We start from the raw sequence: 27,853 nt of genomic DNA, 5'->3' as shown, positions 1-27,853 counted from the left end.
ATAACTGAGATCAGTATGGCCCTGGCACCACTGAATGACTCTAGATTTACACCAGTGGCCCCGACTCTATTGGTGAAGTGGAGTCAATCCGGATCGACACCAGCCAGAGTCTGGCCTGCGGGTGTGAACGCACCTTCGCCCCGGCCCTTGCAAGCCCAGCTGCACCTCACCCCACCAGCCCGGCCCCAGCGCCGGCTCCGCCCGCCCGCAGTCCCCGCCCCACCCGGCCATGGCCGCGGAGCGAGGGCCCGGCCGCAAGAAGCCGTGTCCGCTCCGCAGGGTCCTGCCGCCCGGGCCCTGCAGGAAGGCGGCCAGGCCGGCCCCGAACCCCGGCCCCTGCGGTAAGGAGCCCCCGCGCCAGCCGCCAGCGGGGGGGGCTCGCCCCCTCCAAGGACCCCGCCCCCGCTAGCCCCTCCCCCGCCAGCGCCAGGACCCCGGACCTCCCACTCCCCCCCCCCCCCGCTCCCACACCCTCGCCTGCTCCAATCACCCTGGATCTCCCACTCCCCTCCACCCCCCCCACGGCTTCTCCAGCCCCTCCCACTCCCCCTTGTCCAGTGACCCAGGTCCCTCCCACTCCCCCTCCCCCGCCAACCCCAGCCCCTCCTACTGCCCCCCCCCCGCCTGCTCCAATCACCCTGGATCTCCCACTCCCCTCCACCCCCCCACGGCTTCTCCAGCCCCTCCCACTCCCCCTTGTCCAGTGACCCAGGTCCCTCCCCCACCAACCCCAGCCCCTCCTACTGCCCCCCCCTCGCCTGCTCCAATCACCCTGGATCTCCCACTTCCCTCCACCCCACCCCCCACGGCTTCTCCAGCCCCTCCTACTCCCCCTTGCTCCAGTGACCCAGGTCTCTCCCACTCCCCCTCCCACCCCAGCCCCTCATACTGCCCCCCCCCCCGCCTGCTCCAGTAACCCTGGTCCCTCCCACTCCCCCGCCAACCCCAGCCCCTCCTACTGCCCCCCCCCGCCTGCTCCAGTGACCCTAGTCTCTCCCACTCCCCTCCCCCCCGCCCCGCCAACCTCAGCTCCCTTGCCTACTCCAATGACCCTGGTTTCTACTTCCCCCCCATGCTCCAATGACCATGGTCTCTCCCACTCCCCGCCCCCCACATGCTCCAATGACCCTGGCCCCTCCCCGTTAGCCCCAGCAACCCCACTCCCCCCACACCAGCCCCAGAAACCCCAGTCCCTCCCGCTTGCCTGCTGCCTGCCCACCAGCTCCAGAGACCCTGGTCCTTCCCCTGCCAGCTCCAGCGACCTTGGTCTCACTTCCGCCAGCCCCAGCGACCTCATCCCAGCAACCCTAGTTCTAGCCCTACCAGCCCAGTGGCCCCAGGCTCAGTTCCACCCCTGCTAGCCCAGGGAGCCTGTTCCTACCCCCAGAAGCACCAGGGACACTGGTCCCACCTCCACCAGCCCCAGAGACCAGAGTCCCACCCCAGCAACCTGAGTCTTACTTCCAGCACCAGGAGCCACAGTCCCACCCCAGCAACCTTAGTCTCAGCTGTGCCCTGGTGCCATTCTTAGAGACTGCTCCCCACCGGCCTGAGAGCGAGAGGGGACCTCTGTCCCATGCCTTCCCTCCCAGAAGACCAGCCCTAGGGAATCTTTGTCCCCTGCCTGCCCACCAGAGGGGACCCATCTACCAGTGCCTGGGACCCTTATGTTATCCCTTCCAGCTCTTTAATGAGTTAGTGTCCCTTTGACCCTAGACTTGGGCCTGAAAAAAAACTTGCTGAAACCAGCTGGGTGTGGGCATCTCCCAATTAATAGCTCCCCCCCTGATTTGTTAAGGATCCTTGGTATTCTCTGTCTCCCTCCTTGTTCTGTTTCCTGCTTGTTTCCCCTTCCCCCAGCAGTTTCCTTTGGGTCTCTCTCTCCAACAGGGCTGTCCTTACCCATACACAGAATACGCAGTTGCATAGGGCACCTGAAAACATGGGGCACTACCGTATCTTAAAGTCCACCCACCCGGATCTTCCGATCCCTTTTCTGTGGCTCTGCTTCCTCCCAGAGCGAGAGGGGACTTAACTTAAAAGTGACAAAGCTTGCCAGAGCTATTAGCAGACCATTGAACCTATGAAAGAGCCTATGAAAGTGGAGGTGCCTACCCCAGGTATATCCTCTCAGGTTCTGAATTGACTGTGTTAGTTGACAGGAGCCGAGTTTAAAATTTGCTTTAAAAATATTTCATTATTCTTTTACTGACGATTATAAAATCATACCCCACCCCAGGCTGCCCTCAGGCATAGGTGAAGCAAAATGCAGGACAATGTAGCACTTTAAAGACTAACAAGATGGTTTATTAGATGATGAGCTTTCGTGGGCCAGACCCACTTCCTCAGATCAAATAGTGGAAGAAAGTAGTCACAACCATATATACCAAAGGATACAATTAAAAAAATGAACAAATATGAAAAGGACAAATCATATTGCAGAACAGAAGGGGGATGCGGAGGGGGAGGAAGGAAGGTAAGTGTCTGTGAATTGATGATATTAAAGGTAGGGAGAGTGGGATGTTTGTGAGTTAATGGTATTACAGGTGATAATTGGGGAAACTGTCTTGGTAATGGAAGCAAAATGCAGGACAATGTAGCACTTTAAAGACTAACAAGATGGTTTATTAGATGAGCTTTCGTGGGCCAGACCCACTTCCTCAGATCAAATAGTGGAAGAAAGTAGTCACAACCATATATACCAAAGGATACAATTTAAAAAAAATGAACAAATATGAAAAGGACAAATCACATTGCAGAACAGAAGGGGGATGCGGGGGGGTGGGAAGGGGGAGGAAGGAAGGTAAGTGTCTGTGAATTGCTGATATTAAAGGTAGGGAGAGTGGGATGTTTGTGAGTTAATGGTATTACAGGTGATAATTGGGGAAACTGTCTTGGTAATGGGTGAGAAAGTTCAAAGACTTGTTAAGTCCTTGTTGGTAAGTGTCGAATTTTAACATGAATGACAGTTCAGAGGATTCCCTTTCAAGTGCAGATGTAAAAGGTCTTTGTAGCAGAATGCAGGTGGCTAAGTCATTTAGAGAGTGTCCTTTCTGGTTAAAGTGGCAAGAAACTGTTTTTTCTTTGTGATCTTGTCTGATATCTGTTTTGTGGGCATTAATCCTTTGGCGAAGTGTCTGAGATGTTTGTCCAATGTACATAGCAGACGGACACTTTTGGTATATATGGTTGTGACTACTTTCTTCCACTATTTGATCTGAGGAAGTGGGTCTGGCCCACGAAAGCTCATCATCTAATAAACCATCTTGTTAGTCTTTAAAGTGCTACATTGTCCTGCATTTTGCTTCAACTACCCCAGACTAACACGGCTACATTTCTATCACTATTCTCAGGCATAGGGGCACCAGTGTAATAGTACTGCATAAGGCTCCATAAACCCTAAGGACACCCTGCACACCACACTGGTATACAGAATAATAGTAAGCAGGTAAACTGAGGTATACACAATGCTTATAAAACCAATACAGCTCTCTCCCTCATTTTACGCGCATGACAAAGCTGGTCTTTCACTCTCCATCTCCTTAGATATCAGGCTAGACCCATCCCAGCAGCTGGTGGGGTGCTGGGCCTCCATTAACTTGGTCTCCAGTGCCACCACCTCCCAGCTGCCCCCCCAAGAAAGCATGGAGTCATCCCAAGAGGATATTGCAGAAGCCAGGCCAACCGTCACCAGCCTGGAGCAGATCCTGCCCCTGGGAGTGCCTTCAGCCGAGACCTTTAGCTGCGACTCAGCACCCTGCCCTCAGCCATCCCTCAAGCACCAGGCAAGCCAGCTGGGGTTGCTGTCTGGGGAGTACCTGCAGATGTGTTTCAGCAGCATGGAAGAGCCACCTTTGCACAGCAACCTGGCCCCCGCCTTTCTACCTGCAGTACCTACCTCAGATGTTCCTTTGCCACCAGCCAGTGAGCCCCCATCTCCTGGAGCCTCCTGCATGGGTGAGTCATATCATGCCAGTTTGGATATCCTAGGTTCTGCTTCCCGTACAGTCAGCCCCACCTTGCAGTGCAAGAAGCCTAACTCTTGGTTAGGGTTAATCCTGAAGGCTGCTGTCTGGGGCTGCAGATAGCTTGAAGCACTAGCTGTAGGGAAGATGGAGCTGCTCCCATAATATGTCATTATTGACTCTGAAACCTACTGATCACTGCCTTACACATTGTCCTTGGTAGCTGTTCCACTGCTGATTGTTTCAGCAGGAAGAGTCAGCTAGCAGGCCTAGTGGGAGGAACCTGACTACAGCACAACCACTCTTCTTCTCCCTCCTGACAGTGTTAGAGGGAGACAATGTGGCTGGAACTCAACAGAGCTATGTTCTGTTCCCCACTTTTCTACTGAGGGCCTAGGTGATTGTTAGTGCCCGTTTCACAGATGGGGTTAAAGAGCCTGACTCTCTTCCAGCTGCAGGGCTGGAAAATGCGTTATAGAAGCAGCGGATGGTTACTCACCACACCGGCTTGCATTTCTTTCAGAAACCAATACAGAAGTGGATCCCGAGACTGGAGAGTGGGCACTAGCCTAACCCCATTCAGCCCACCCCCTTTTCCGAGGACTGATCTCTTCCCGTGGCTGGCCACACCTCAAACCCACTTCTCTCCTCCCCGCTGCCACGTTCTTCCGAGCTGGAGTCTCCCAGTTATACGCCTTATCGTGATGGGGGACATCAACTGCTTTGCCATTAGCAGGCTCTAGGGGGCAGCATTTAGAATGGGGGAGAATAAACCCAACACCAAAAAAAAAAAAAAAAAAACACAAGGCCAAGGGGTACCTAGCTAGAGGCCCTTAGGCCCCAAATGTTTGGGGGGCGGGGAAGCCTGGCTGCAAATATTTGAAGCTCAGGACCATGTTGTGCTTTAAAAAAAAATACAAGATCATCCTGCAACCCTCCGGCTTCATGCCTAAGCCCTTTTTGCCTTCCAAGCGGCTGGCTACTGGCCCATCCTCTATTCTAGCAAAATCAACAGCGCCTTACCACCTGCTTTCGATAGGACCTGGCTCTGGTGTCTTGTAGAGCACCAGTGAAATGCAGCCACCTCTGGGCCGGAACACAGCAGTGCCACAGAACCGGTTATAGTCCATGTGCCTTCCACAGGAGCGAGTTAGAGAAGACCGTTGGTTTGGCCAGAAGCAGGGGAGAATTCAGGTTAATTTTTTTTTAATTGTGATTTTGCGTGTTTGATGCTCCTCAGGGCCCTCCCCCGTGAGAAAAGTTCAAGTAGCCCCCTCTGAGAATGGAACCCCTTTCAAGGGGGCTCAGACTGGGTGCTATCCTTTAGGATCTTTGCTTCCACTGTGCCGATCTTCCCCTTTGCCTTTCCCTCCCTGCAGCAGCTTCTGCTGCTCATAGCCTTGTGGGCTTCACCCTCCCATACACCCCTTCATCATGCCCAGGCCTGTAGCCTCCCTGCAGATCAAGCACTGTTCAGTTGCTCACTAGGACCTTAAGACTGTCTGGCTGTTCATTCTACATCCGTCAACAGTGATCACCACATGCCACCAAAGCTTCTGGCAGCCACATGATTGCTGCTCGACCACAGCCTCTTCTAAGCATTACCCTTAGCCAACCGCTCCACTGGTGCCAGGCTACAGCTGCGTCCACATCCCATGGAAATGGAAAACCAAGATGCTCAGTTGCCTTGCTCCTCATCACACCTGCTCACATGAGCACCCAGCAAACCCCACCCCGCGGCCCTGTTCACTCTTGCAAAGCCCAGGCTTTGCAGTCTACCCTCAGGTAGATGCATTTGGCTACCAGCCAATGGTTGGGAGGTGCTAGAGAAAAGCCTACGGAGGATAGAAGGCACCTGCTGCAGCCTTAAAGCATGGAAAGAAAATTTTAGTACAATAATCATGCCAAGTTTTTTTTTTTTTTTTTAAAAGGCTGGTTTTAACTTGTGCTGGTCTTGTAAAAAGAGCTTCTGATTTTATTTTTTTTTAATATACACTTGAAAAATATCATTGCTTGTCCTTTAAAACGCTGCTCTCAGCACCTACCTGGTAAAAGTTAGGGGCCAAAAATACAGTTCCATGTAGTTCCTTGCTTGCAAGCATGTTCAGTATGCCCAAGGATGAGCGGGTAGCCCATGCTTACAGGCTGGCAAGCCAGTGTTGCATATAAAGAGTTACCCCTTTCCAAAAGCTATTTTACAGTTAGAAGAGACAATGGGCACCAACCATAGCAGTTGAGGGTGGAGTTTTTTGCCATTAGACCCTACCATGAGTTTTTTTTTCTTTCATGCATTGCTTGCAACAGCTGCCACATTCTTGTCAAGGGTGAATGGTTCTCCCCAAGGAGGTGGTAATGATGGAAGTGGGTCAATCCAACACCCAATGCCATCGACAGAAAAGTTCCTCTGGACTGCAGAGGGCTTTGGATGGAGGCCTGAGAGAAAGCAAGCTGGGGAGGGAGTGCTGTTGTATTTTGTCAGTGAGGAAAAAAAAACCCAATAAAGTGTCTTGTACTTTTGTAAGTGGCAGAGCTTTGTTCAGTCACTGTAGACCACCTGGATGTTCATGGATAAAAAGGAAGAGAGTGGATTTAAAGACAATAACCAGGCTTGCAAGGAAGTTTAGTTCCAGGCCAAATTGGGGGGAAAACTCAGTCTCAAAACTTGACATGACCATAAAAATGGCCAGTCTGGGTCAGACCAATGGATCCTGTCTGGAGAGTTCTAATTGTTCTGGGTTGATAGCAAGCTCTCTGCCAGCCTGAGAGATTGCACCAAGTGATGGGAGGTGTAGCTCTGGGGCTCCTATGGAGTTAGTTCACTGATCGACTACATTTCCCCATGAAGCACAAGTAGACTCATACTGCTCAGAGCATCATGAGAGATGTAAGTCCAGGCTTGGACTCTTTAGAACATGGAAGGGGCACCACATAGCTCAGGTAGACATAACTAGTGTTTAAATTGTACTGCTAAGACTGGCGGTTTTGGAAACCCCCCTCCTCCCCCTCCTTGACAGGAAAATGTTTCTTCCCACCCATCTTCCAAACACCCTGAAAAAAAATTCCAAACTGCATCATGCTCCTGGTCTGACTTGCAGAAAAACAGCCAGAAGAGGCAGATGAAACCATGACCAGCAGGGAGTTTCTACCCAACTCCTTCAAGCTTCCAGCCCTGAAGCAGGAGGCTGGGGTTGCTTTAGCCTAGTAGAGTCAGATACAGAAGTGTGACAAGTTCAGCTCCCAAGCCCTTTCCACTTAAGGAGGAACAATCAGTTTCACACACAAAATGGGAAGTGACTGGCTAGGAAGGAGTCCTGCAGAAAGGGACCTGAGGGTTATAGTGGACCTCAAGCTAAAATGAAACAATGTCACCCTTCTCCCGCCCCAACAGTTTGTTGTAAAGAAGACTGAGAAGTAATTCTTCTGCTCTACTCTGCACTGATTAGTAGAGCCCTGGGCGATACAAAAAATTGTATCCACATACATATCCATAAAAATGAGTTGCTAGGGTTGCCAGATACTTTCATTAAAAATACCAAACGTGGCAGGAAAAAAAAAAATTGGTTGAACAAAAAAAGTCACTGTACCTTTAAATCCCCACACTCCCCACTCTCCCCCTCCCCTCCACCACCACACACAAGCCACAGGGAAGGAGTCCCAAGCAGCCTTCCATCAGAGAAAAAAAACAAAATGTCCAGTATTTTCTATGTCTGGTATTTTCTGTTTTTTTTTTTTTATTAAGGGGACAGAGGCCGCAAATACTGCACACATGGCAACCCTAAAAGTTGCCGATACAAAGTGGAGTTGCAGGGCTCTACTGATTAAGCCTCAATTGGAGTAGTGGGTTCAGTGCTCGGTGTCACATTCAGGAAAGATGGACAAGTTGGAAAAGGTGCAGAAACCAGCAACAAAAAAAATTAAAGGTCTAGGAAAAAAAATTACCTGAAAGAGTTGGTTTAGGAAAAGAGAAGACAGAGGGGACATGATAGCAGCTTTCAAATACCTAAAAGGGGGTTAAAGGTTGGTGAGAAATTTTCCTCCCTCCTCCTCAAGGACAGGACAAGAAGCAATGGGCTGAAATTGCAGCAAGGGAGGTTTAGGTTGGACATTAGGAAAAACTTCCTAACGGCCAAGGTGGTTAAGCACTGGCATAGAGTGCCTGGGGAGGTTGTGGAATCTCCCTCATTGGAGATATTTAAGAGCAGGTTAGACAGACACCTATCAGGGATGGTCTGGTGTGGTCCTGCTGCGAGGGCAGGGGACTGGACTTGATGACCTCTGGAGGTTCCTTCCAGTTCTAGAATTCTATGATTAACCCTCTGTACAAGTGTGTGGAATTTGATCTGCAACACACACACACACACACACACACACACACACACACACACGATCCTGTCTAAGAATCATCCTACTGGAGTTCTGGAGCAGAATGTCCCACAGGCTGGCCACTCCCTGTCTATAGGGTCGTGCAAGCCCAGCCAGGCTCCCTCTGTGAAAGCCTGGCCCCTGGGAGTAGCCAGAAGGAAGGATTTCATCAGTAGAGCACATCTGTACCTCATTGTCACAGCCATGCTCGAGGCCTGCTAGGTGACCATGAGCAAATCATTCCCCCCCCCGTGCCTCAGTTTCCCCTATCAGTACGGGGAGGATAATTATACTGACTTTTTGATGAAAAGTGATACATAGCACTAGAAGTTATTGCTGTTATTCAGAGACAGAACAGCCACTTGTCCCATTAAAGACCTTAATTAGCTTTTGAGGATGGGAGGAGAGATGCAAATTCTCTGACTAGAGTCATCTCTGCTCCCCTTTACGCTCCTAGACCTGTAATACATCCCAGGCAGTCACCTGCCAAAGACAGTTGGGGGCAGGGAGCCAAAACTGATCCCTTGTCATAAAGGCAAGAATAGTTGAGATTAGAAATTGGGCTGAAGCAGAAACTCCCCTTCAACCACCCAAGAGCAACAAAGAGTTTGAATTCAAACATGGGGGCTCTACTTCTACTGTAGGACTTTGCCTAAGCAGACAGCTAACTCACCTGTTTCTCCAAGGTAAACAACACTCCAGGACAGCTGGCAAACCCATGCCTTGTATGGGATCCAGAAGTCATCTGCATCATCAGGTGAAACTCCAGTTCCCACAGACTCAGAGCCAGCTTCTAGGTCAGGCTTTGGTTGAGTATCTGATCTTCAGCATCCTGCTGTCATTTGAGAGGAAGCAGGCTTGCATGTTGTGCTGTTAGCAACACCCATGTTGTCGGACCATGATGCACGCCGATTGAACCCAGGCAGAAAAATCAGAATCCTAGAACTGGAAGGGACCTCGAGAGGTCCTCAAGTCCAATCCCAGGTCTTCACAGCAGGACCAAGCACCATCTAGATCATCTCTGATACATGTCTATCTAACCTGCTCTGAAATATCTCCAGTGTTGATTATGCTACTCAACTACTTTGCACCGTAAGCTATTTGGCAGCCATTAAAAGTTGATCTCCAATACCTTGGCAGGTCTCATAGGAATTATGTCTTCAGCTGGGGAAATGCAGCCAGTTCAAGGCAAAGGGGTGGGATGGGGACACTGTAGCACAGAAACAGTAAAGCATCATCCAAAATGAAGAGCAACATGTGGTTCCAGGCTGCAGGGAGAAATCCAAGTTCCAGGAGATTTGGAATTTATATGGAACACTAACTTTAAACTGCCACCCTTGGATGTACCCTCCCAAAACCCTAACCCCCCCCCCCCAAAAAAAAACCCCCACACTCTACAAGACCATGAGCAATTCATTTCACCTCTGCTTCTCCAGCACCACCCTGGGACATCAAGTTGATCACAGCTGTTCTCTGTAGATCTGCCATGTAGGCATCCTGGCAGGTTTGCTTGGGAGATCATCTATGCTTAGCTTTTAACTGTGATCAAGAAGCCCTCACTGGTAGAACTAGTTGAAAAATTAGAACTAGCCACAGATTGGGTCAATACCAGACAGTCTGGTATGTTCACCTCCTGGCTGGTAAAAAATTCAGAAAGTACCAGACACCTAAAATGTCTGGTATTTTCTGATTTTTCCCCCCCATACAGGAGGTAAAAATACCAGATGCTTACCTTTTTTTTTTGGCTCAACAACTTTGCCCTCTTCCCCCCCCCCCCACCCTCAACAGAATGTTTTCCCTGGTGGGGTTTTTTTCTTGGTAGGGGAAGGAAGGGGGAAGAAGAGGGTGTCCGGTATTGGTTAAACCCTAGCCACAGAGTTGAGGCCTAATCCAGCAGTAGAGAAAAGAAACTAGGATTGTATTTCCCAGCCAACAGTCAAATTAGCAAAGACTTATTCCCTTTCACTATGCTCCCCATTATCCCAGGTGGAGATTCCTGCAATGAAGCTAGAACCCCTTTTGACCACCATGTCTTGCTGCCCAAAGTGGTCCGTTTTGACTAAGCAGGACACAAGAGCATTTATTTCCATCTGTGGAGCAGGGACAGTCTACTCCTGTGTTCACCCAGCAGCTAGCCCAGACCCACTCGAATGTTCAAGTTCACTCCCAGCCTGGCCCTATGTACATACAAAGCCACCCAGAGGCACTGAAGTCTTAAAAATAGACTTTAATTGGTCCAAAAAGGCAGATCAAAGATGAAAGCCTCAAGAAAAACATGTGATGGCCCCACAAACACTGAGTTGAATACAGCCCAGCAAAGGGGCTTGGGAGATTTCAAGTAACATATTGAGACCGGGCTCCTCAGAGCAAACTTGGCAGCGTGTGAGTATGGGTGCAGCAGCAATGGGACCTGGACCTTGCAAATGGAGGGGAGCCCCTGAGCAATCAGAATTAGACCTTTCAGGCCAAGATTTTCCCAAAAGGGACTGATCATTTTTGAGGTGCCCAACATAAGGCATCCTTTAAAAAAAAAGGGGGGGGGCCCATTTTGCAGGCAGGGCCGAGCACTGACCAAAATAAAGATCTGAGTTGCCTTACAAGGGGTTACGTTGGACCCCTCACATTGAGCTGCTGACATTGGCGGGGGGGGGGATATCATTTTGGAAAAACGTGTGCGCTAGGAGGAAAGGGATTGTAAGCCATCTCAGGGAATTTGCAGGCAGCGGATCGCCTCCCCAGTGAGCATGCAGCTGCCCGTTAGAATCATGTGACACCATCTTCTCCCTTAAAGGAATTGGTGATTTTACCACCACTCAAGTGGACTGTGTGTGTGGAGTGGGTATGAAATCAGCTCATTGGCCTCGTGATTTATACCACAAAGGCACGTGACCCACCCTTTGTGGGGGAAGAGGACTCATGGTTTCTCCTTTTTAGAAGGCTGAAGATCATGGCTCCCCCTGGTGAACGCCTCCAGCCCCCTCTTCCGCCACCATCCCTCCCTAGCTGGTTTAAAAACCAAGCAAAGGGATTAAAGCCTGATGCTAGGGAGCACCTTGCAAAATGCTCTCTGGGAAGGCTTTGCATTTGTGAACACCAGGCCAGGCATGCTGATGGGGGGGAGCGAAGGGAGAGCCAGACCTAATGCCTTTGCCGCCCCCTCCCACTTAAGGGAGACCGTTCACTGGCTGGATTCCAGCCCTGGAATGTACTGGAGCACCCCTGTGGAGAACCTCTATGCTAGAAACCGCTTCTAAAAGACTTCCAGTGGGATTGGGAACTTGGGGAGGGGGGGGGGGGGGGAAGGTGGGAGAGTCCATCCACAGGGCATCAGATGGCTGGACTGTTACAAACACAGGACAGGTCTCTTTCCATGCCACCCGGCCAAGTTCCTAAGGGCCAGGATCAAGGGTACAGAGGTAGCCTTGCAGATCATTGCACGATTCCCCTGTGAGCCTGGGGCAATGCAGGGTCAGGGCCACTGAGAAAGAGAGGACACGTAACTGTAGCTCTTCATAAATAAGCTCCCAGGAGCCTTGGGTGAGTCCAGGATGAGAACTGCGAGGGCGTCCCCTGTGAGTCCTGCCCACGTCGGTCAGTTGATGGGCTCGTACTCGGAATAACGCTTCCTCCGTGTGAAAAGCAGCACCAGGACCCCAGCCAGCAGCAGCACCACAGGGGTGCCCAGGGCCACAGCCATGATGGCGATCACCAGGGGAGAGAAGGTGTCTTCCGGGGGCGTGCCGAAGCCGAGCAAGGCAGACCTGGGGGATGCAAGTAGTAAACGAATCATAGGATCCTAGAACTAGAAGGGACCTCAAGAGGTCAAGTCCCATCCCTTGCACTCACAGCAGGACCAAGCACCACCTAGATCATCCCTGACTGGTTTCGGTCTAACCTGCTCTGAAATATCTCCAGTGATGGATGTTCCACAACCTCCCTAAGCAATTTATTCCAGTGTCTAACCAGCCTGACAGTTAGGAAATGCCCCATCCCCCCTCCCCCCCCCCAAATATCCAACCTCAACCATCATTTTGCTCCCTCTTCCTTGTAACACCCTTTTAGATACTTGAAAACTGCCATCATATCCCCTCTGTCTCCTTTTCTAAACTAAAGAAGCCCAATTTTGTGTCTTCCCTCATATCTCATGTTCTCTAGACCTTTAATCATTTTTGTTGCTTGTCCCTGAACGTTCTCTAATTTCTCCACATCTTTCTTGAAATGTGGTGCCCAGAACTGGACACAATACTCCAACTGAGGCTTAATCAGTGCAGATGAGGAGGTGTTGTGTCTTGCCCACAACACTCCTGTTAATTCATCGCAGAATCATGCTTGCTTACTTTGCAACAGAGTCACACCGTTGACTCATGTTTAACTTGTGGTCAACTATGACCCCTAGATCCCTTTCTGTAGTACTGCTTTCTGGATAGTCACTTCCCAGTCTATGTGGGTGAAACGGATTGTTCCTTCTTAAGTGGAGTACGGTTCCATTTGTCTTTATTCATCCTGTTTACCTCAGACCATTTCTCTAATCTGTCCAGATTTTTGAATTTTGACCCTATCCTCCAAAGCAATCGCAACCCTTCCCGGCTTGGCATCATCTGCAACTTAATAATCATTCTCTATGCCATCATCTCATCATTGATGAAGATATTAAACAGAACTGGTCCCAAAACAGATGCTGCAGAACCCCACTTGTTATGCCCTTCCAGCATGACTGAACAGTTAACTGTTCACTACTCTGGGAATGGTTATCCAGCCAGTTATGCACTCTCCTTATAGTAACCCCATCTAGGTTGCATTTCCCTAGTTTATTGATAAGAGGGTCATGCGAGACTGTGTCAAATGCCTTATTAAAGTCTAGGTATAGCATGTCCACCGCTTCTCCCTTATCCACAAGGTTTCAAGAGGCTAGCCACCAACATTCAAACAGCCAATCCCATGGCCTCCTTCCTCCCCGCAATGGGCACAGAGGGTAACTTCGGGGCTGGAACACTGAACTTGGGAGACACGAGTTCGAATCCTGACTCTGCCGTGCAGGCCAGTCACTTTCCCTCTGTGCAGAGATGGGCAGGGGGTAAGGTTTGAAGTAGGCCATGGCAGAGTTCCCAGGAAGGACTAGCAGGGCAAGGAGAGATGGGGCTCGGTGACTAGCACCTTGCACATTACGGGGTAGTGGGTAGAAGATGGTACTGATGGGCATGTTCCCTGTAAGTTGAGCACTTGGGTGGCCAACCAGGAGAGCTTCAAATACTGCCCAGCTGATTGGCAGTGCGCCCACAGTCGGCAGCATGAGTTTCTACTGGTGGTGCACATGCCTCAGTGCACATAAAATGTATTCCACACATGGATGGAAAACAGAGGGAATACCGCTGATGGTGGCAGGGAAGGGGGAGAAGATTCCATTCAGACAAGCAGGGGGAGTAGAAGGAAGATACCACTCACCAACTCAGGTAGCCCTTCTCCATGTAGACCTCCCCGTCCTCACCCCCGAAGGAAATATTGATGGCGGCGATGCTGTGGCTGTGCTCCAGCGCCTCCCCGAAGTAGGCGTGTGCTATGCTGGGCCCAGCCAGCGTCCGGTTGGCCGTCTGCAGGGGCTGGTAGTGGCAGTGGATGGCGTTCTCCCGGCTTGCATCCCTGGAACCATACGCCGTCGTCTTCCACTGGAAGAAGCTGGAGCCGATGCTGTCGTTGTGGGGCTCAGACACCAGCTGGGCCATCTGCCCCCCATCAAGAGAGAAAGCAACTCGTTCAGAGGGCAGGCAAAGCCAGGGCATGACAACCAAGTGCTCTCCCATTGGAGCTTTCCAGGGCAGGGGAGCTGGGAGCTTGGAGGTGATTAGGAGGAGGGGTTAAAAAAGTTACTCTTTATCCTATCAGGCGTTAAAGAGAACAATGGGTAGCAAGGGAGGTTTAGGTTGGACATTAGGAAAAAACTTCCTAACTGTCAGGGTGGTTAAACACTGGGATAAATTGCCCATGGAGGTTGTGGAATCTCCATCCTTGGAGGTATTTAAGGACAGGTTAGATAGACACTTGTCAGGGATGGTCTGGTGCTTGGTCCCGGAGGGGAGGACTACCGGGGTCTATCCTCAGCCCTGGGAGGGAGCTGTACCTAGTGGTTAGAGCAGGGGTGCAGAGAGCCAGGGTTCCTTCCAGTGCCACCGGAGAACTACAGAGAGCATGTTCAGCTAGCTCCGGGCCAGGACTCCTGGGTTCCTTTCCCAGCTCTGGCACAGACTTGCAAGCACTTTCTTTTGACTGGATTTACCCCACACAAGCAGGCGCTTAAGGGGAGTTTCAGGACAGCACAAACAGGAGCCATAAACCAACCCCATGGGAACGAATGCTAGGCAAAAGGCCCTTCGCCAACCCTCATCTTTGAAGCTTAAGATTTAGAGCCATCTGGAAAGTCTCCTTGGAAGACAAAATCCCAACACAAAACAAGCAGCATGCCTTGGCAATTTTTATTTTCCAGTCAACCTGGACTTAACATTTGCATGGCCTCCCCTGTCAATATAAACCTCTACCCATCGCTAGCAGCATGCAGTGCCAAGAGCTCGCGTCCCTACCACTGGAGCGCACGGAGGAACTCCACTCGCTGGCACTAGTAATAGACTTATCCTCAGTATATGCACCAGCCATTACAATGGGACAATCCCCCTCCTCCGGCAATATTCATTCCTGTTCCAGCGTTCTCCACCCCCCCTTCTAATCTATATTGGCTTGCATGTGGTGCCTATCACCGTGGTAATATCGGCTCACACGTGGTGCCCATCACTGTGGTATCTGAGCACCTAATCAGTTCCGGCCTAGGCTGCTTGATGTCTCCCCTCCCCGTAACCATAGATCTCACCTCAAAGATGGTGGGCGTGTACTCATCATCGATGGACTGCACTGAATTCAGCCTCTTGTGCCGGCCTCTCTCCTCCACTGTGACCACCTCCAGCAGGAAGCGAGAGCTGTTGCCACGTGGGGCCACCCTGTCCATGATGAACTCCACCTTGGAGCTGTTGGCGGTGTGCAGGAGGCGAGGGAGGGGGCTGTCCCGGCTGCTCTGCTCATAGGCAGTCACCTGGAGGTGGACACATTGGAGAGGAATAGCACAGTCCAAGACTCAGGACTCCCATGGGCTAGTCCCAGTGCTGCCTCTGCTCTGCTGAGTGATCTTGGACAAGTCACCCCCTGTGCCTCAGTTTCCCCCTCACATCTTCCCTGGTCTGTTCAGGCTGGGACTGCATCATGTCAGTGCAGAGGGGTCCAATTTCAGTGCTATTGTAATACAAGTGGTACAGCACGAATACGACAACAGGTTCCCCCCGCCCCATGACACACCTTGCAATTACATGCGCCCTACAGCAGTAGCTGAAGTGTAGTATTTTAAGAATACAAGTATGGGATCATTACCCATCACTATAGAATGATTTGCTCATAAAGGTCTGTGCACTTCCATTTCACCCTGACTGCCAGCCCTCATTTAGCAGGAACATCATGCCTTTATCTTTGGACAGTTTTATATTTGCCTATAAGGTCTTGCTTCTTATCAACACTACAAATTAAGTTGTGCCTCTTGTCTGCATCGCTAACTAAGCTGGGAGAGATTTTGTTATTTCTTTTGTGATGATACAGTCCTTTCTAAAAGGAAACCCTGTCTGAATGTGTCTGTAAAATTGTTTGGGGGTGAGTGGAAGGTGTGTCCCTAGTGAAGGCTAACTGTGAAAACCATCGCGAATGCCCAGATGGTCAAGAAGTAAGAAACTTGAAGACAACCAAGCAGCAGCCATGGTGCCTAATGCTAGAAACAAGTTAGCAGAGGTGAGCAGCCTTGGAGACAGGCAGACACCCTCTCCCCCCGAAAGCGAGGAAACAAGAGAATGCTGGAAAGCCTGAAAATAACCAAAGGATAACTGTGAAAGACTCCAAGGTTAACACTACTGAAGGATGAATAATTGCAGCCTGGCACTGCAAAAATCCATAGACTCAAATGGGAACTTCCAAGTATAAAAATGGGGTGCTTTTGCCTTGGCTTCCTGGGTTTAGTCCTGCAGAGTCATGACTGGCAGAGCCCAGCTCCTTGCTTCTGTTAAACCTAATTGACTTGAGCCATGACAGACGGGAAAACTACAAGACCCTCTGCAGGAGGCGAGTGAACGCACACAGTGCTTCTCGTGTTGTACTGCCTATAAACGTGGCGGATTGCCCTCTCCCCGAAAGAGACCCCATGTGCTTCTTGTAAGTAACATTGACAGGGACGAACCCAATGAAATGAAGCTGCCGTGCTGTCATTGAACACCACCATACATACCTAAGGGCCTGAAGGATTCGTGGTCTCCTGAGGTCCTTAAGTCAAAGCAGGACATCCTTCCTTGGGAGACACCCTAGCTCCCCCCGGAAAATATGGGCTGGATGCAGGGACTGCTGGACAAGATTCTCCCGCCTGCATTATACAGGAGGATCATCTGGGGAATGGTCCCTTCTTTTCTCTCCTCCATCTAGGAGCTTCCTCCTGACAGTCTGGGGCTGAGAGAAGGTCAGAGACACTGGGCCCAGTGAAGAACGTTCCCCAAGGGATGGGCCTGTATCCCACTATAGCGCAGGAGGCTGGGAGTCAGGATTGCTGGTTCCTACTCCCAGAGGGATAGAATGGGAGATGGCTTCTGGCAGCCAGGAAGCTGGTCCCACGGCAGCCTTGCCTAGCCATAGCCTCCTTCCTGAGTGCAGAGTCCTGAGTTCCTCCCGCCCCCTCCTCTCCAAGCCAGGAAGAGGGGAGGGTGCATGTATTAATGTATGTATGGGGGTGGAGGGAATGCAAGCAGGGCTGGGGAGACGCTCAGACCCAGCACAGGGCAGGGAGATGGTCCTACAGCAACAGAGGAGAGGCAGCTGAGAGCAAGGCAATGGGTTGGGGAGGGCAGATGGAGGGTAAGAGAGTGGGGGCCATGTGACATGCCCAGTAGCACCAGGGTTAGACTCAAGAAAGCCCAGGAGGGGCGGGGGAGAATCTGTGTCTTCTGGGAATAGAGGAGATACCAGTTTCAATGGACATTAGGTCACCCTCACCCCCAGGATGGCTAGCAGCAATGGACCCGTCCCCTAGGAAGGAAGGGGAGCAGGACAGCCTCACCTGGAAGGAGATGGTGCCATTGCGGAAGGCACCCCCAGGGTCAGAGGTCTTCACCCCCTGGAACTTGGCGGTGAGGGCTGTCTGGTTCAGGCTGCCATTCCAGGAGAAGTCGGCCAGGTCGTAGGGGGGATAGAAGGTCTCACCCTGCCCCGTGGACAGGGCTGAAGCGTTGGCCCCGTTGTACTCGAACACCTGGTGGAGAGGGGGAGCAGAGCTGTGATTCTCGTGGAAAAAGACTTTCAACCCCCACATGCACAAGTCACCCCAATCCCTTGGCAATGCAGGACACCATGCTGGTCTCACCTATTTCACCTGGCCGCTGGGGAAGGCACCCACCATTGCAAACCCTTCCCCCACCTTTCAGCCCACCTGCATGCTCCCTGTAGCTTGACTTTCCCTACCACTCCCCAGAAGGAGCTGCCCGCACCAGAAATTTAAAGGGACAGCACGCAGGAAGAGAGGCAGCAGCTTCCCCAGCTTGCAAGCACCCACCAGAAGTGGTGGGCTCCAATGTTCCCTCTAATCTTTGCCATCCATTTTGATCCCCCCCCCCATGTGTGGAATAAATTTTGTTCTGTGCACTGGGACAGGTACAGATGTGCACCACCAAAACAGAGCTAGCTGTGGATGCTCTGGGAACACTGGTGGGTGCCCCCCAAGAAGCAGGTGGGGGAAGCACGCTGGAGAAGGTGGTACAGGGAAGCCCTGTATTGGGCACGAACAGGGGGAATCTGGCTGCCCCACACGTCAGAGCTGGATGTCACCTTCTAAGATCAGCTGAGCTGAGAGCTACCCAGGGGGCGGCTCCATCAGGCAGCACCTGCTGCTCCAACCCAGCTTCCCCACGAGTGCCCCTTACCTTGGTGAAGACGACAGCTGTCGAGTAGACGACGCTGCCAGGCGGATCGACCCAGATAGCCCCAGCGGGGGAGGTAGAGTTGAGCTTGGTCCAGTTGACGTGCAGGGTGCTGCTCTCATTCTGGGTGTAGAGCAGCAGCACGGTGGGCGCCCCAATGCTGCTCCACACGTAGTGCAGGGTGTCGTTCCGGCCCACGGCCCGCACGTGCAGGAGGCTGAGGGAGGAGCCGTTCCTGCCGGGGTTGTACTCCAGGGTCACCTGGGCAGCGGGAGGCAGAAGAGGGGCAGGTCATGAGTAACACATCCAGACCATCGCCAGGCTCATTGGACTCCGCTCAGCACCTGCCCTTCTGGCAACAGCAGAACAAGGTTAGAGGGGGATTGTCCGCCTTGGACTCCATAGGGCCCAAGTGGATCAGGAACATATGGGCTGTCATAGGATGCGTTAGTAAAGACAGTCTAGCCCAGACAAACCTGCCTGGGTCCCCTCTAGGGATGTGAAGGTTTAACACGTTTACCCTTAATGGGTCAGACTTATTGGTTAACCTTAACTGGTGGGGCTGAAGCTTCCCCACCTGTCAGAGAAGGGCTGCTCCGGTGCAGCTTCTGCCTGCAGCAGCCTGGGCACCCCACAGGCAGAGGCTGCTCCGATAGGGATGCCAGAGCAGCCCCTGCCTGTGGAGCATCCTGGTTTGCTGCAGGCAGGGGCTGCTCCTGCATTTCAGCCAGTGCAGCCCCTGCCTGCAGTGGTGGGGGCCACAGGGGGCGGGATGTTCCAGCCCACCAGCAAGGGGGGGGGGGCTTCTAGCCAGGCTGGAGCAGCCTTGCCTCTAATTAGTTAACTGGCTAAACAATGTGTTTAACTAGTTAGCTAATTAAACGGGATTTTACATCCCTAGTCCCCACTATCACATCACCTGGGCACAAGAAAACCTTCACTGTCTTCAGTCTCACACACCTCCTGTAGGGCAAAGTAAAGTCTCTACCCTTATATAGGTGGGGGAAAACCAGGACCCAGGGAGACTAGCCCCCCTAACTACTAGACCAGAGAGGGCTTCACTCCCCTCACCTACTACAGGAATGAGGTACAACTCCACAGTAACATGTACAACTGTATTTTGAACATTATGGACCAATGGTCTCATCTTTTCCATCCATGTGCAGAATAAATGTTACGTCCACCAAGGCATGTGTGAATGTGCACCACCAGGAGAAACAAACCTAGCTGTGGGCGCTCTGCTAATCCGCTGGGCCACATTTGAATCTGAGAGGCCGCACAAAACACACGGCTTCCAGGGAACACTGCCATGGACCCTAAAGGTAGGGAAGGAGGCTTCTCCTAACCCCTAGATGTTGTCAAACCTGATGGGATATCTGGCATGCAAGGCTCCAGAGGCTGAGACAGAGGAGACCCCACTGAATCATCCTGAGCATCTAGACAGAGCTCCCATAATTGAGCAGCCCCCAGTTTTGTTGCATGTTTCACTCAAGCCAAAGTATTTGACCGCACATAGCAGAATTTCAATAGCCAACGGAAGGGAGACAAACATTTCCAGTTTCTTTCTGATGCAGGCCAAGTGGAAGAATCGAGGGGTTCTCTATTGGTCTTGCTTCAACACTCTCATTACTAGGGATCAAACAAAAAACAGGACTATGTAGCACTTTAAAGACTAACAAGATAGTTTATTAGGTGATGAGCTGTCGTGGTCCGGACCCACTTCCTCAGATCAAGTTGTGGAAGAAAATTGGCATGACTATATATACCAAAGGGATACAATAAAAAAAAGTGATCACACACAAAAAGGACAAATCAAATTTCAGAATGGGGGGGGGGATAAGAGGAGGAGGTAAACGTCTGTGAGCTAATGATATTAGAGGTGATAATTGGGGAAGCTATCTTAGTAATGGGTAAGGTAATTAGCATCTTTGTTGAGACCCCAATGTAAACTGTCAAATTTAAGCATGAATGACAGTTCAGAGGTTTCTCTTTCAAGTCTGGTGTGAAAAAGTCTTTGAAGCAGGATGCAGGTAGTCAAGTCATTGAGACAATGCCCTTTCTGGTTGAAATGGCAAGAAGCTGTTTTTTCTTTGTGATCCTGTCTAATGTCTGTTTTGCGTGCATTGAATCTTTGGTGAAGCGTCTGAGACATTTGTCCAATGTACATAGCAGATGGACACTGTCGGCACATGAAAGCATAAATTATATTTCTGGATGAGCAGGAACATGTGTTCTTGATCTTATAACCGAATTGGTTAGGTCCAATAATGGTGTCAGCAGAGTAAATATGTGAACAAAGCTGGCAACAGGGTTTGTTGCAAGGGGAGGTACCAGGGTTGGTATTAGCGTGGTACGTCCTGTGGTTCTTGGTAAGAATCATCTTGAGGTTAGGTGGTTGTCTAAGGAGACTATGGGTAGGGATGTGAAAGTGTAACTGATAAGCATCATCTTAATGGGCAGAGGGCTGTTCCAGCCCTGTGGGGCCTGCTGTGCACAGAGTTGCTCTGGGTGTCCAGAGCAGCCCCTGTCCACAGTGGGCCTGGGGAGGGGTGGGGGGTGAGGGACACAGTCAGGGCCTGCAGGGGGCGGGAGTGGTTAAATGGTTAATCTTCATGTTTAAGCAGTTAACCAATTACACAGGATTTTACCTCCCTGCTGATTACACAGGGCTGAGAGGAAGAGGAGAAACTCTCCTGTGCCCATCATAAAACCTTGTTGAAACACACACAAATGGGGGGGGGCGTGTCACTGTCCTTATCCCAGGATAGCTAAAGCCAAACAACCCCTCAAGTGTGAGGGCAGCATGCATGCCAGTACACATGATTCCGTACAGCTAGTCCCACATGGGAAGGGAGAATAAGTAGAGCCCTGCAAATTGCCAGATATCCGCACTATATCTGCAGATGTGGATGCAGATATCCAGGGATCATTTTTGCAGATGCACATGGTGGTGGGTGACCTCATGACTTGGACAGGCAAGACCCCACTCCCAGGCCTCCTCCCGCACTGACCTGCCGGCCCCTGTCCAGCCTCCCTGTCCCCTGTAATGTGGCTGCTGGCCCTTGCCCCTGGGCAGCACCCCCCCCCCCCAACTTCCCCTTGGAGCTCCAGCCAGCAGGCATGGCACAGGCCTGGGCAGGGCCAGATGAGGCAGCTTGGGAAGGTAGTGCAGATGCAGACACCAAGTTTGTATCCGCACAGGGCTCTCGAAATGTGTCACACTAATACCAGGCACTGGTATGGCAGTAACTGCAGCCATGCTGGGAGGGCTGAACTGGTATATTGGTTAAAAAAATGAAATAAGTTAAAATAAATCACACCCTTAACCAACAGAGTTATACCAGGACTAACACAATGATTCACAGACGCTTAGAAATGTAGAGGGAAGGGCTCTCAAGCCATGATCTAATTCATCCCTGCCGCACCCCCACAGCAGGACTAAGTAGGACAAATCGAGGTTTCCCTTCTCACACTAAAAAAGGAAAGTCCCAAGGAGACCAGGACTTTTGCAGAAGCCCCTAGTTGCTAGCCTGGACTGCAGGCTGAGAGACACTAGCTCAGCATTTCTATTTCCTGCTTTGAAAGGGCAGCCCCCCCCCCCACCCCCATGACTTGGCCAGCCTTGGAGAGCAGACGGCTGTTGACAACCGGCAGGAAAGGGCTGATCGCCTCCTCCCTTGTGACGGCCAGCGATGGTTATTCATGAACCACACAGGGGCACGAATATGCCCCAAGAACAGACAACTTCCAGGCCCCAACACAGAGCAAACACCTGCAGGACAAGCTCCTCCCAGACTCCCATATATTGAGGTGCTGGGAGGCAGGGTTAAGAGGCAAGGGAGGGCAATGACTTCCCAGATGGCCCGTCTGGCTCTGCCCACAATCCACCCCCCCACACACACACACACACACTTTCAGTGGGTCTCCCCCACAGCTGTCTGGGATTCAGCCGCACTGAGGCTGGGGTTGTGCTGCTAGCTCTCTGAAAGATGAGGAGATCGGGGTTGAGCACCACCCACCCTCCCTCTCCCCTGTGTTCCAGGTAGGGCCAGGTAAGGCTGGGGCAGTGCATGGCCTGCTCCCAGACTGGGAGGTAGGGAAGGCTGGGGCAGTGTACTGCCCACTGGGGAAGAGCTGGCCTGCCCCTACAGTGGGAGTGGCCATGGCTGCCAGGGGTCCCTGGGAGGCAAGGGCAGAGCCTCAGGCAAAAGGGATCAGGCTGGGGGGGGGGGGGGGGGCGCTTGCCTTCCTCAGCCCTAGACTCACCCGCTTCCCATATGTGCCCGGGGCCATTCATCCCTTGCCCTCTCTCTGCAGGTCTCCCAGCAACAACAGTGGGGCCAGTTATGGGAAACGGCTCCTGTGAGACAGGCTAGAGCAAATCCCACCCGTCTGAAGCCAGGCTGCCCGCAGGACCATCCATTATTGCCATTAGCAGGATTCTAAGCCACCCAGTCCCTCCTGCCGGGCCCAAGGCTCCCTCTAATCTTTCCCAGCCTTGTGTGGAATAAATGCATATGTGCCCCCAGGCATGCGCGAACGTGCACCACCCAGAGAAACAAAACCTAATAGTGGGTGCTCTGCTAATCAGCTGGGCAGCACTGGGATGTCTCCTCAGCAGCCACAGGAGCACCCAGCTTCCAAGGAAGGCTGCCTGGCACCAGTTCCCAGAGAGGGCCCAGGGAACACTGGACCCCTCAGTGCCCAAGAGGGAGTATCTGAGCCCAGGCTGAAAGGAGATTCTGTTACACACACGCTTACTTCCAACCTGCTTTTTGGAGGCTACCACGTCAGGTCTCTGGCTTACTTCACAGAGGGGCTTGTCTCAGGCCCAGATGTAGGGAAGGTTCATTAGTAGCAGCAAAGCCAGGGTAAGAATCCTGCTCCCTTAGAGAGCCAGTACACACTCTCCACCCCCCTTCGTCCCAAATCAGAGCAGCCAGTTCTTATGCAGACATGGGAAACCTTCGGAAAACCCTCATTTCTGGCCCCACCCCAGAGCCTAGAGGAGCCCACAAAATCTACTAGCCCAGCCCTCCCCCTCTGTTTCTCAGACGGAATACTACGACAGTGACGGTCCCCCCCCCCCTTTCACTTTTAAGCAGCCCCCGACTGATTTTTCTATGGGCCCGAGGCCCCCGACCCCAAAAAGGTTCCCCGCCCCTTTTAGGCTGCAGCTAATGTGAAAACCAAGATGCAACCGGAAGGGCTGAAGGGCGGGGCGAGGACACCCTGCAGAGAAACAGCTGAGCCAGGGAGCTGGGGGGAACCACAGACAGACACAGACACACACACACACACACACACACACAACCCTGCCCGTGCAATGCCCCCCCCCCCCCCACCCCACCCCACCCCACCCCACACACACCCCAAAACAAACAAACCCAGATCCGCTTCGGCCCGGTCTCTTTGCAGAGTCCCACTAGGCAGCCAGAACAGCTGATGCTGCAGCTCCAGGAGCAAAGCATCGGTCCCTGATGCTCGGTCCCCACCTACCTACCTTCCTTCCATCGCCTCCAGCCGCCCCCCGCAGGCAAGCGACGCTGCCCAGCAGCCAGAGCCCCGGGAGCAGGAGGCTACTTCCCCCCAGCATAATTGTTACTCTGTTGCAACTCTCTGCTCACGTGCGTCTGCCCGGCTCGTCTCTCCTTAAAGGGGAAGGGGCGGTCGGCTGTTAAAGGAGAGGACGGCTCTTAAAGGAGCCGCTGCCTGAAAAGTGTGGCGGGAAGGGGGAGGGGAAAAAATGTGTGTGTGTGTGTGGGGGGGGGGGGGGTAGTCCACTCATATATTGTTCATGGTTTGGTGTTTGTTCAACATCTGCCTTCCCAAAGCGCTAGGGCCCCGATCCTGCCCTCAGTCCATGCACTCGGTGCCACCCAAAACCTAGGCGTGCCTGCCAGCGGTTTCCCTACAGCCCCCATGGGGTGTATACCCCCCCCTGAATTTCCCCAACCCCCCCCCCCAGTTTTGTGAACTATGGTGCCATACAGCCCACCTTCACCCTCACGGTCTCACCCCTCATCAGCCCGGACACCCCCCCTCCGTAAATTCGCCCACCCAACTAGTAGGGTCCCAGAAGGATCCAGGCCCCGAGTGCTGGAGTCAGAATGATTTGTGTGCAGATGGCAGGGGGACTTTACACTCAAACCTGGGCTTAGTCAGGCCCACCAATGAGGGGGAAGGGAGGGGAGCAATCCCCGCCAGGGGCCTGGCAATTTTAAAGAGCCTGAAGCTCCATTTGCCGCTACCACTACTTCATATGTACTAAGGCCAGGCCCCTTCCAGGATTGCAAAGCTGCCCCCCCCCCGCCCCACTTTACCCAGGGGCCTGGCCCCGCTGTCGGCTCCCCTGTTAGTGGCATAGTGTAGACATACTCTCTATAACTGCAGGAATCACACCCCCCGCAGCTGAAATGCAGCCATCTCTGGCATGGAATAGCACCGCTGTACACGGTACAGCTGACAAAAGAAAAACACCCTGCCCTGCTGTGCTACCCTGCATATGTTCTGTTGAGATATCCATGGCAGAAACGCAGTAGTGCAGCACAAATAGAGCGAGCTGTGAGGCAGTTAATACCGCCTTTATTGGAGGGAAGGGAGATCTATTTTCTCTATTCATTTCCCACATTTCTCTTCCAATAATCTTGCATTACTGTGACCTATTATGATCTATTATTGGCATTGCAATGGCACTAAGAGCTTCAGCCAGGGAGCGCATCTCCATGGTGCTAGGTGCTGTTGGAACACAGAACAAAAAGATGGTCCCTGCCCTAAAAAGTTTCCACTATGGCTACGTCAACACTGGCATGATTTTGCGCAAAAACTCTTTTGCGGAAGAGTTCTTGTGCAAAAACTCTTCCAGAAGAGAGCGTCTACACTGGCATGTGCTTTTGCGCAAGAGCATCCATGCCAGTGTAGACACTCTCTTGAGCAAGAAAGCTCTGATGGCGATTTTAACCATAGGGCTTTCTTGCGCAAGAAATTCATGTTGCCTGTCTACACTGGCCTCTTGCACAAGAACAGTTGCAAAAGAGGGCTTCTTCCTGAGCGGTAGCATCATAGTTCTCATGCCAGAAGCCCTGATTTCATATATTAGAACGTCCGTGTTCTTGCACAAGAACTCGAGGCCACTGTACACAGGCAGCAAGTATTTGCGCAAAAGCAACCGCTTTTGCACAAGATCGCAGCAATGTAGACACAGCCTATAAGTAGGCTGAGGGAAGAGAACCCAGGTAAATACAGGGAAGCACAAGGGAACAAGGAGAGAAGATCACAATGGTCAGACCCTACCAGCCAACACCAAACATCTAGGCTATGTCTACACTCGCAGCTTCTTGCACAAGAAATATGCAAATGAGGCTTAGCATGGAAAATCACCCAGCCTCTTTTGCATACCTAATGAGCCAACATTTTTTAAGAAGAGTCTCTTGTGCCAGAAGGAGCTGTCTACACTGCTGCTTCTTGCATAAGAAAAACCCTCTTATGCAATGCTGCTACGCCGATTATTTTCAGGAATAACTGCATTGCACAAGAGGGTTTTTCTTGCACAAGAAGGGGCAGTGTAGACAGCTCCTTCTGGCGCAAGAGCCTCTTCTGCAAAAATGGCAGCTCATTAGGTATGCAAGCAAGGCTTGGCGATATTCCACGCTAAGCCTCATTTGTATATTTCTCATGCAAGAAGCCGCGAGTGTAGACATAGCCCTATAGTATGGTTTCTCTATGGGTGGGCGAGGACTATTCTGTTCAGCTTCATGCACTGGCAATACCATTTTGTTTACACACAGAAGTGGACCCATTGTAACCAAACCTGATGCAAGCTAAACTGCTATTCGTGAGCTGTTAACTGACTCAAGTGTCCCCCCATGGGATTTGCATTGCTTTAGCCAAATAGTTTAAAATTATAGTCAAATGGGTGCAAGGTAATTATGTTTGCTCTGTTACATAGACGTTTTCATACCACATTCATGATCACCATAGTATCTGAGTGTTTTCCCTTAGCGCACTAAGCACCATGTGTAGGTAAAACCTAAGTTCCAGTTGCAGGAACTTGGGCCCAGAGCCTCAAAGGTCACTGAAAAGATCTGGACGACCTTGAAAACCAGGCTAATAGAAGTGAAATGAAATTTAATAGTGCAAAGGGCAAAGAAACTAACACACACTAGAAACTAACATGATTTTTTGCTACAAGCTGGGGACTTATCAGGTGGAAGTGACAAAGGCAGAGCACCACCAGGATGTTTTGGTTGATCATAGGATGACTATGAGCTGCCAATGTGAGGTGGCTGTGAAAAATGCAAATGCAGTCCTTGGCTGCATCAAGCGAGGAGGTAATTCCAGTAGGGACAGGGAAGTGTGTATGCCATTATTCAAGACACTAGTGAGAACTCAACTGGAATAGTGTGCACAATTCTGGTCTCCTATGTTGGAGAAAGATAAATTCAGTCTGGAACAGGTGCAGAGAAGGGTTATGTGGATGGTCAGAGGAACAGAAAAACTAGTTTAGGAGACTTAAAGAGCTTGGCTAGTTTAGCCTGATCAAATGAGGGCTGGGGGGGGGAGGGAAAGAGACATTTGCTCTTTATACATCCTTCGGGAGGATAAACACCCTGGAGAGAAAGGAGTTATTGAATTTAAGACCCAAGTTGACACAAGAACAAATGGATATAAATTAGCCATCAACAAGTTGAGGCTTGAAATTAGACAACGGTTTTTAACCATCAGAGTTCTAAAGTTTTGGAACAACAGGAGTAAATAACCCTAACTGGCTTCAAGACCGAGCTTGGTAAGTTTACAGAGGGATGGGTGAGGCGGCAGCCTACAATGCCACATGGCCGATTTGTGACTAGTATCTCCAACCGCCATCAATGGGGCACTAGGTGGGGAGGGCTCTGGGTTAGTACAGAGAATTCTTTGTACCGGGATATGCAGCTGGTGGGTCTTGCTCATGTGCTCAGGGTAAGGAAGGAATTTAGCCATGGGTCAGATTGGCAGAGACGGTGGTGGGTTTTGTTTTGGGGTTTTTTGCCTTCTTCAGCATGGTGCACAAGTTACTTGCAGGTTTAAACTAGTGTAAATGGTGGATCCTATGAATCATGATCTGAGGTCTCAGCCAAAGCTTAGGGGGTCTGTTACAAGAGTAGATGGGTGAGGTTCTGTGGCCTGCACTGAACATGGATGGTCCCATCTGGCCTTAACAGCCAAGAAAGATAGATTGATCTAGCCCAGTGGTCACCAATCAGTAGACTGGGATCTACTGGTAGATTTTGGAGCCTCTGACAGGGGATCCTAACTGCTTTGGTCAAGAGATTATCAGGCCCAGCCCTTCAGCTGCCCTTCCCCCCAACTACTGCACATTTGCCCTTTGCCTTGGAGCAGTCCCTGCAGGAGCCTCTGCTCCAGGTACAGGGCAGGAGAGGGAGAGGAGGGGGCACAGTCATGGTGCCCTCTCTCCTACTCTATATCCTACCTCCACAGAGCACAGCAGGACTTGGGATGGAGTTTGCTGGCTGCTTTTGGGAGTGGTGCAGGGCCAGGACAGGGGTG

At 51.5% G+C, this 27,853-nt stretch overlaps 2 protein-coding genes across 3 annotated transcripts; one reads left to right on the top strand and one right to left on the bottom strand.

The window, feature by feature from the left end:
- Window positions 1-211: 211 nt before the first annotated feature.
- LOC142819541 (uncharacterized) lies at window positions 212-9,458 on the top strand. Of its 2 annotated transcripts, none has more exons than XM_075907435.1 (3): window positions 212-341; window positions 3,547-3,957; window positions 9,014-9,458. In XM_075907435.1, exons 1-3 carry the CDS (start codon window positions 230-232, stop codon window positions 9,202-9,204), a joined length of 714 nt encoding a protein of 237 aa, XP_075763550.1. In that variant the 5' UTR covers window positions 212-229; the 3' UTR covers window positions 9,205-9,458. The 2 variants fall into 2 exon arrangements, with proteins under 2 accessions (XP_075763550.1, XP_075763551.1); XM_075907436.1 differs by lacking the exon at window positions 9,014-9,458 and adding an exon at window positions 4,489-4,771.
- A 1,081-nt stretch (window positions 9,459-10,539) lies between these two features.
- GLMP (glycosylated lysosomal membrane protein) lies at window positions 10,540-23,966 on the bottom strand. The gene is made up of 6 exons (XM_075907434.1): window positions 23,811-23,966; window positions 18,311-18,568; window positions 17,452-17,643; window positions 15,184-15,402; window positions 13,770-14,047; window positions 10,540-12,088 (listed from the first exon to the last, which is right to left on the bottom strand). The coding sequence occupies exons 1-6, from the start codon at window positions 23,901-23,903 to the stop codon at window positions 11,920-11,922; spliced, it is 1,209 nt and encodes a 402-aa protein (XP_075763549.1). The 5' UTR covers window positions 23,904-23,966; the 3' UTR covers window positions 10,540-11,919.
- Between the last annotated feature and the right edge of the window lie 3,887 nt (window positions 23,967-27,853).

This window comes from Pelodiscus sinensis, chromosome 24 (genome assembly GCF_049634645.1).
Source record: "Pelodiscus sinensis isolate JC-2024 chromosome 24, ASM4963464v1, whole genome shotgun sequence".
NCBI lineage: Eukaryota > Metazoa > Chordata > Testudines > Trionychidae > Pelodiscus > Pelodiscus sinensis.
Note: the sequence above shows the minus strand (reverse complement) of the source record. Positions and strands in the feature narration are given on the sequence as shown.

Bases quoted from the DNA above. Each gene is read 5' to 3' on its own strand.
- LOC142819541 (XM_075907435.1), top strand. From the start codon at position 230: ATGGCCGCGGAGCGAGGGCCCGGCCGCAAGAAGCCGTGTCCGCTCCGC. The intron at 342-3,546 runs GTAAGGAGCCCC...CCATCTCCTTAG, and splicing joins CCCGAACCCCGGCCCCTGCG to ATATCAGGCTAGACCCATCC. The intron at 3,958-9,013 runs GTGAGTCATATC...TGTTTCTCCAAG, and splicing joins TCCTGGAGCCTCCTGCATGG to GTAAACAACACTCCAGGACA.
- GLMP (XM_075907434.1), bottom strand. From the start codon at position 23,903: ATGCTGGGGGGAAGTAGCCTCCTGCTCCCGGGGCTCTGGCTGCTGGGC. The intron at 15,403-17,451 runs GTGAGGCTGTCC...GTCCACCTCCAG, and splicing joins ATGGCACCATCTCCTTCCAG to GTGACTGCCTATGAGCAGAG. The intron at 12,089-13,769 runs GTGAGTGGTATC...TGCATCCCCCAG, and splicing joins GAGAAGGGCTACCTGAGTTG to GTCTGCCTTGCTCGGCTTCG.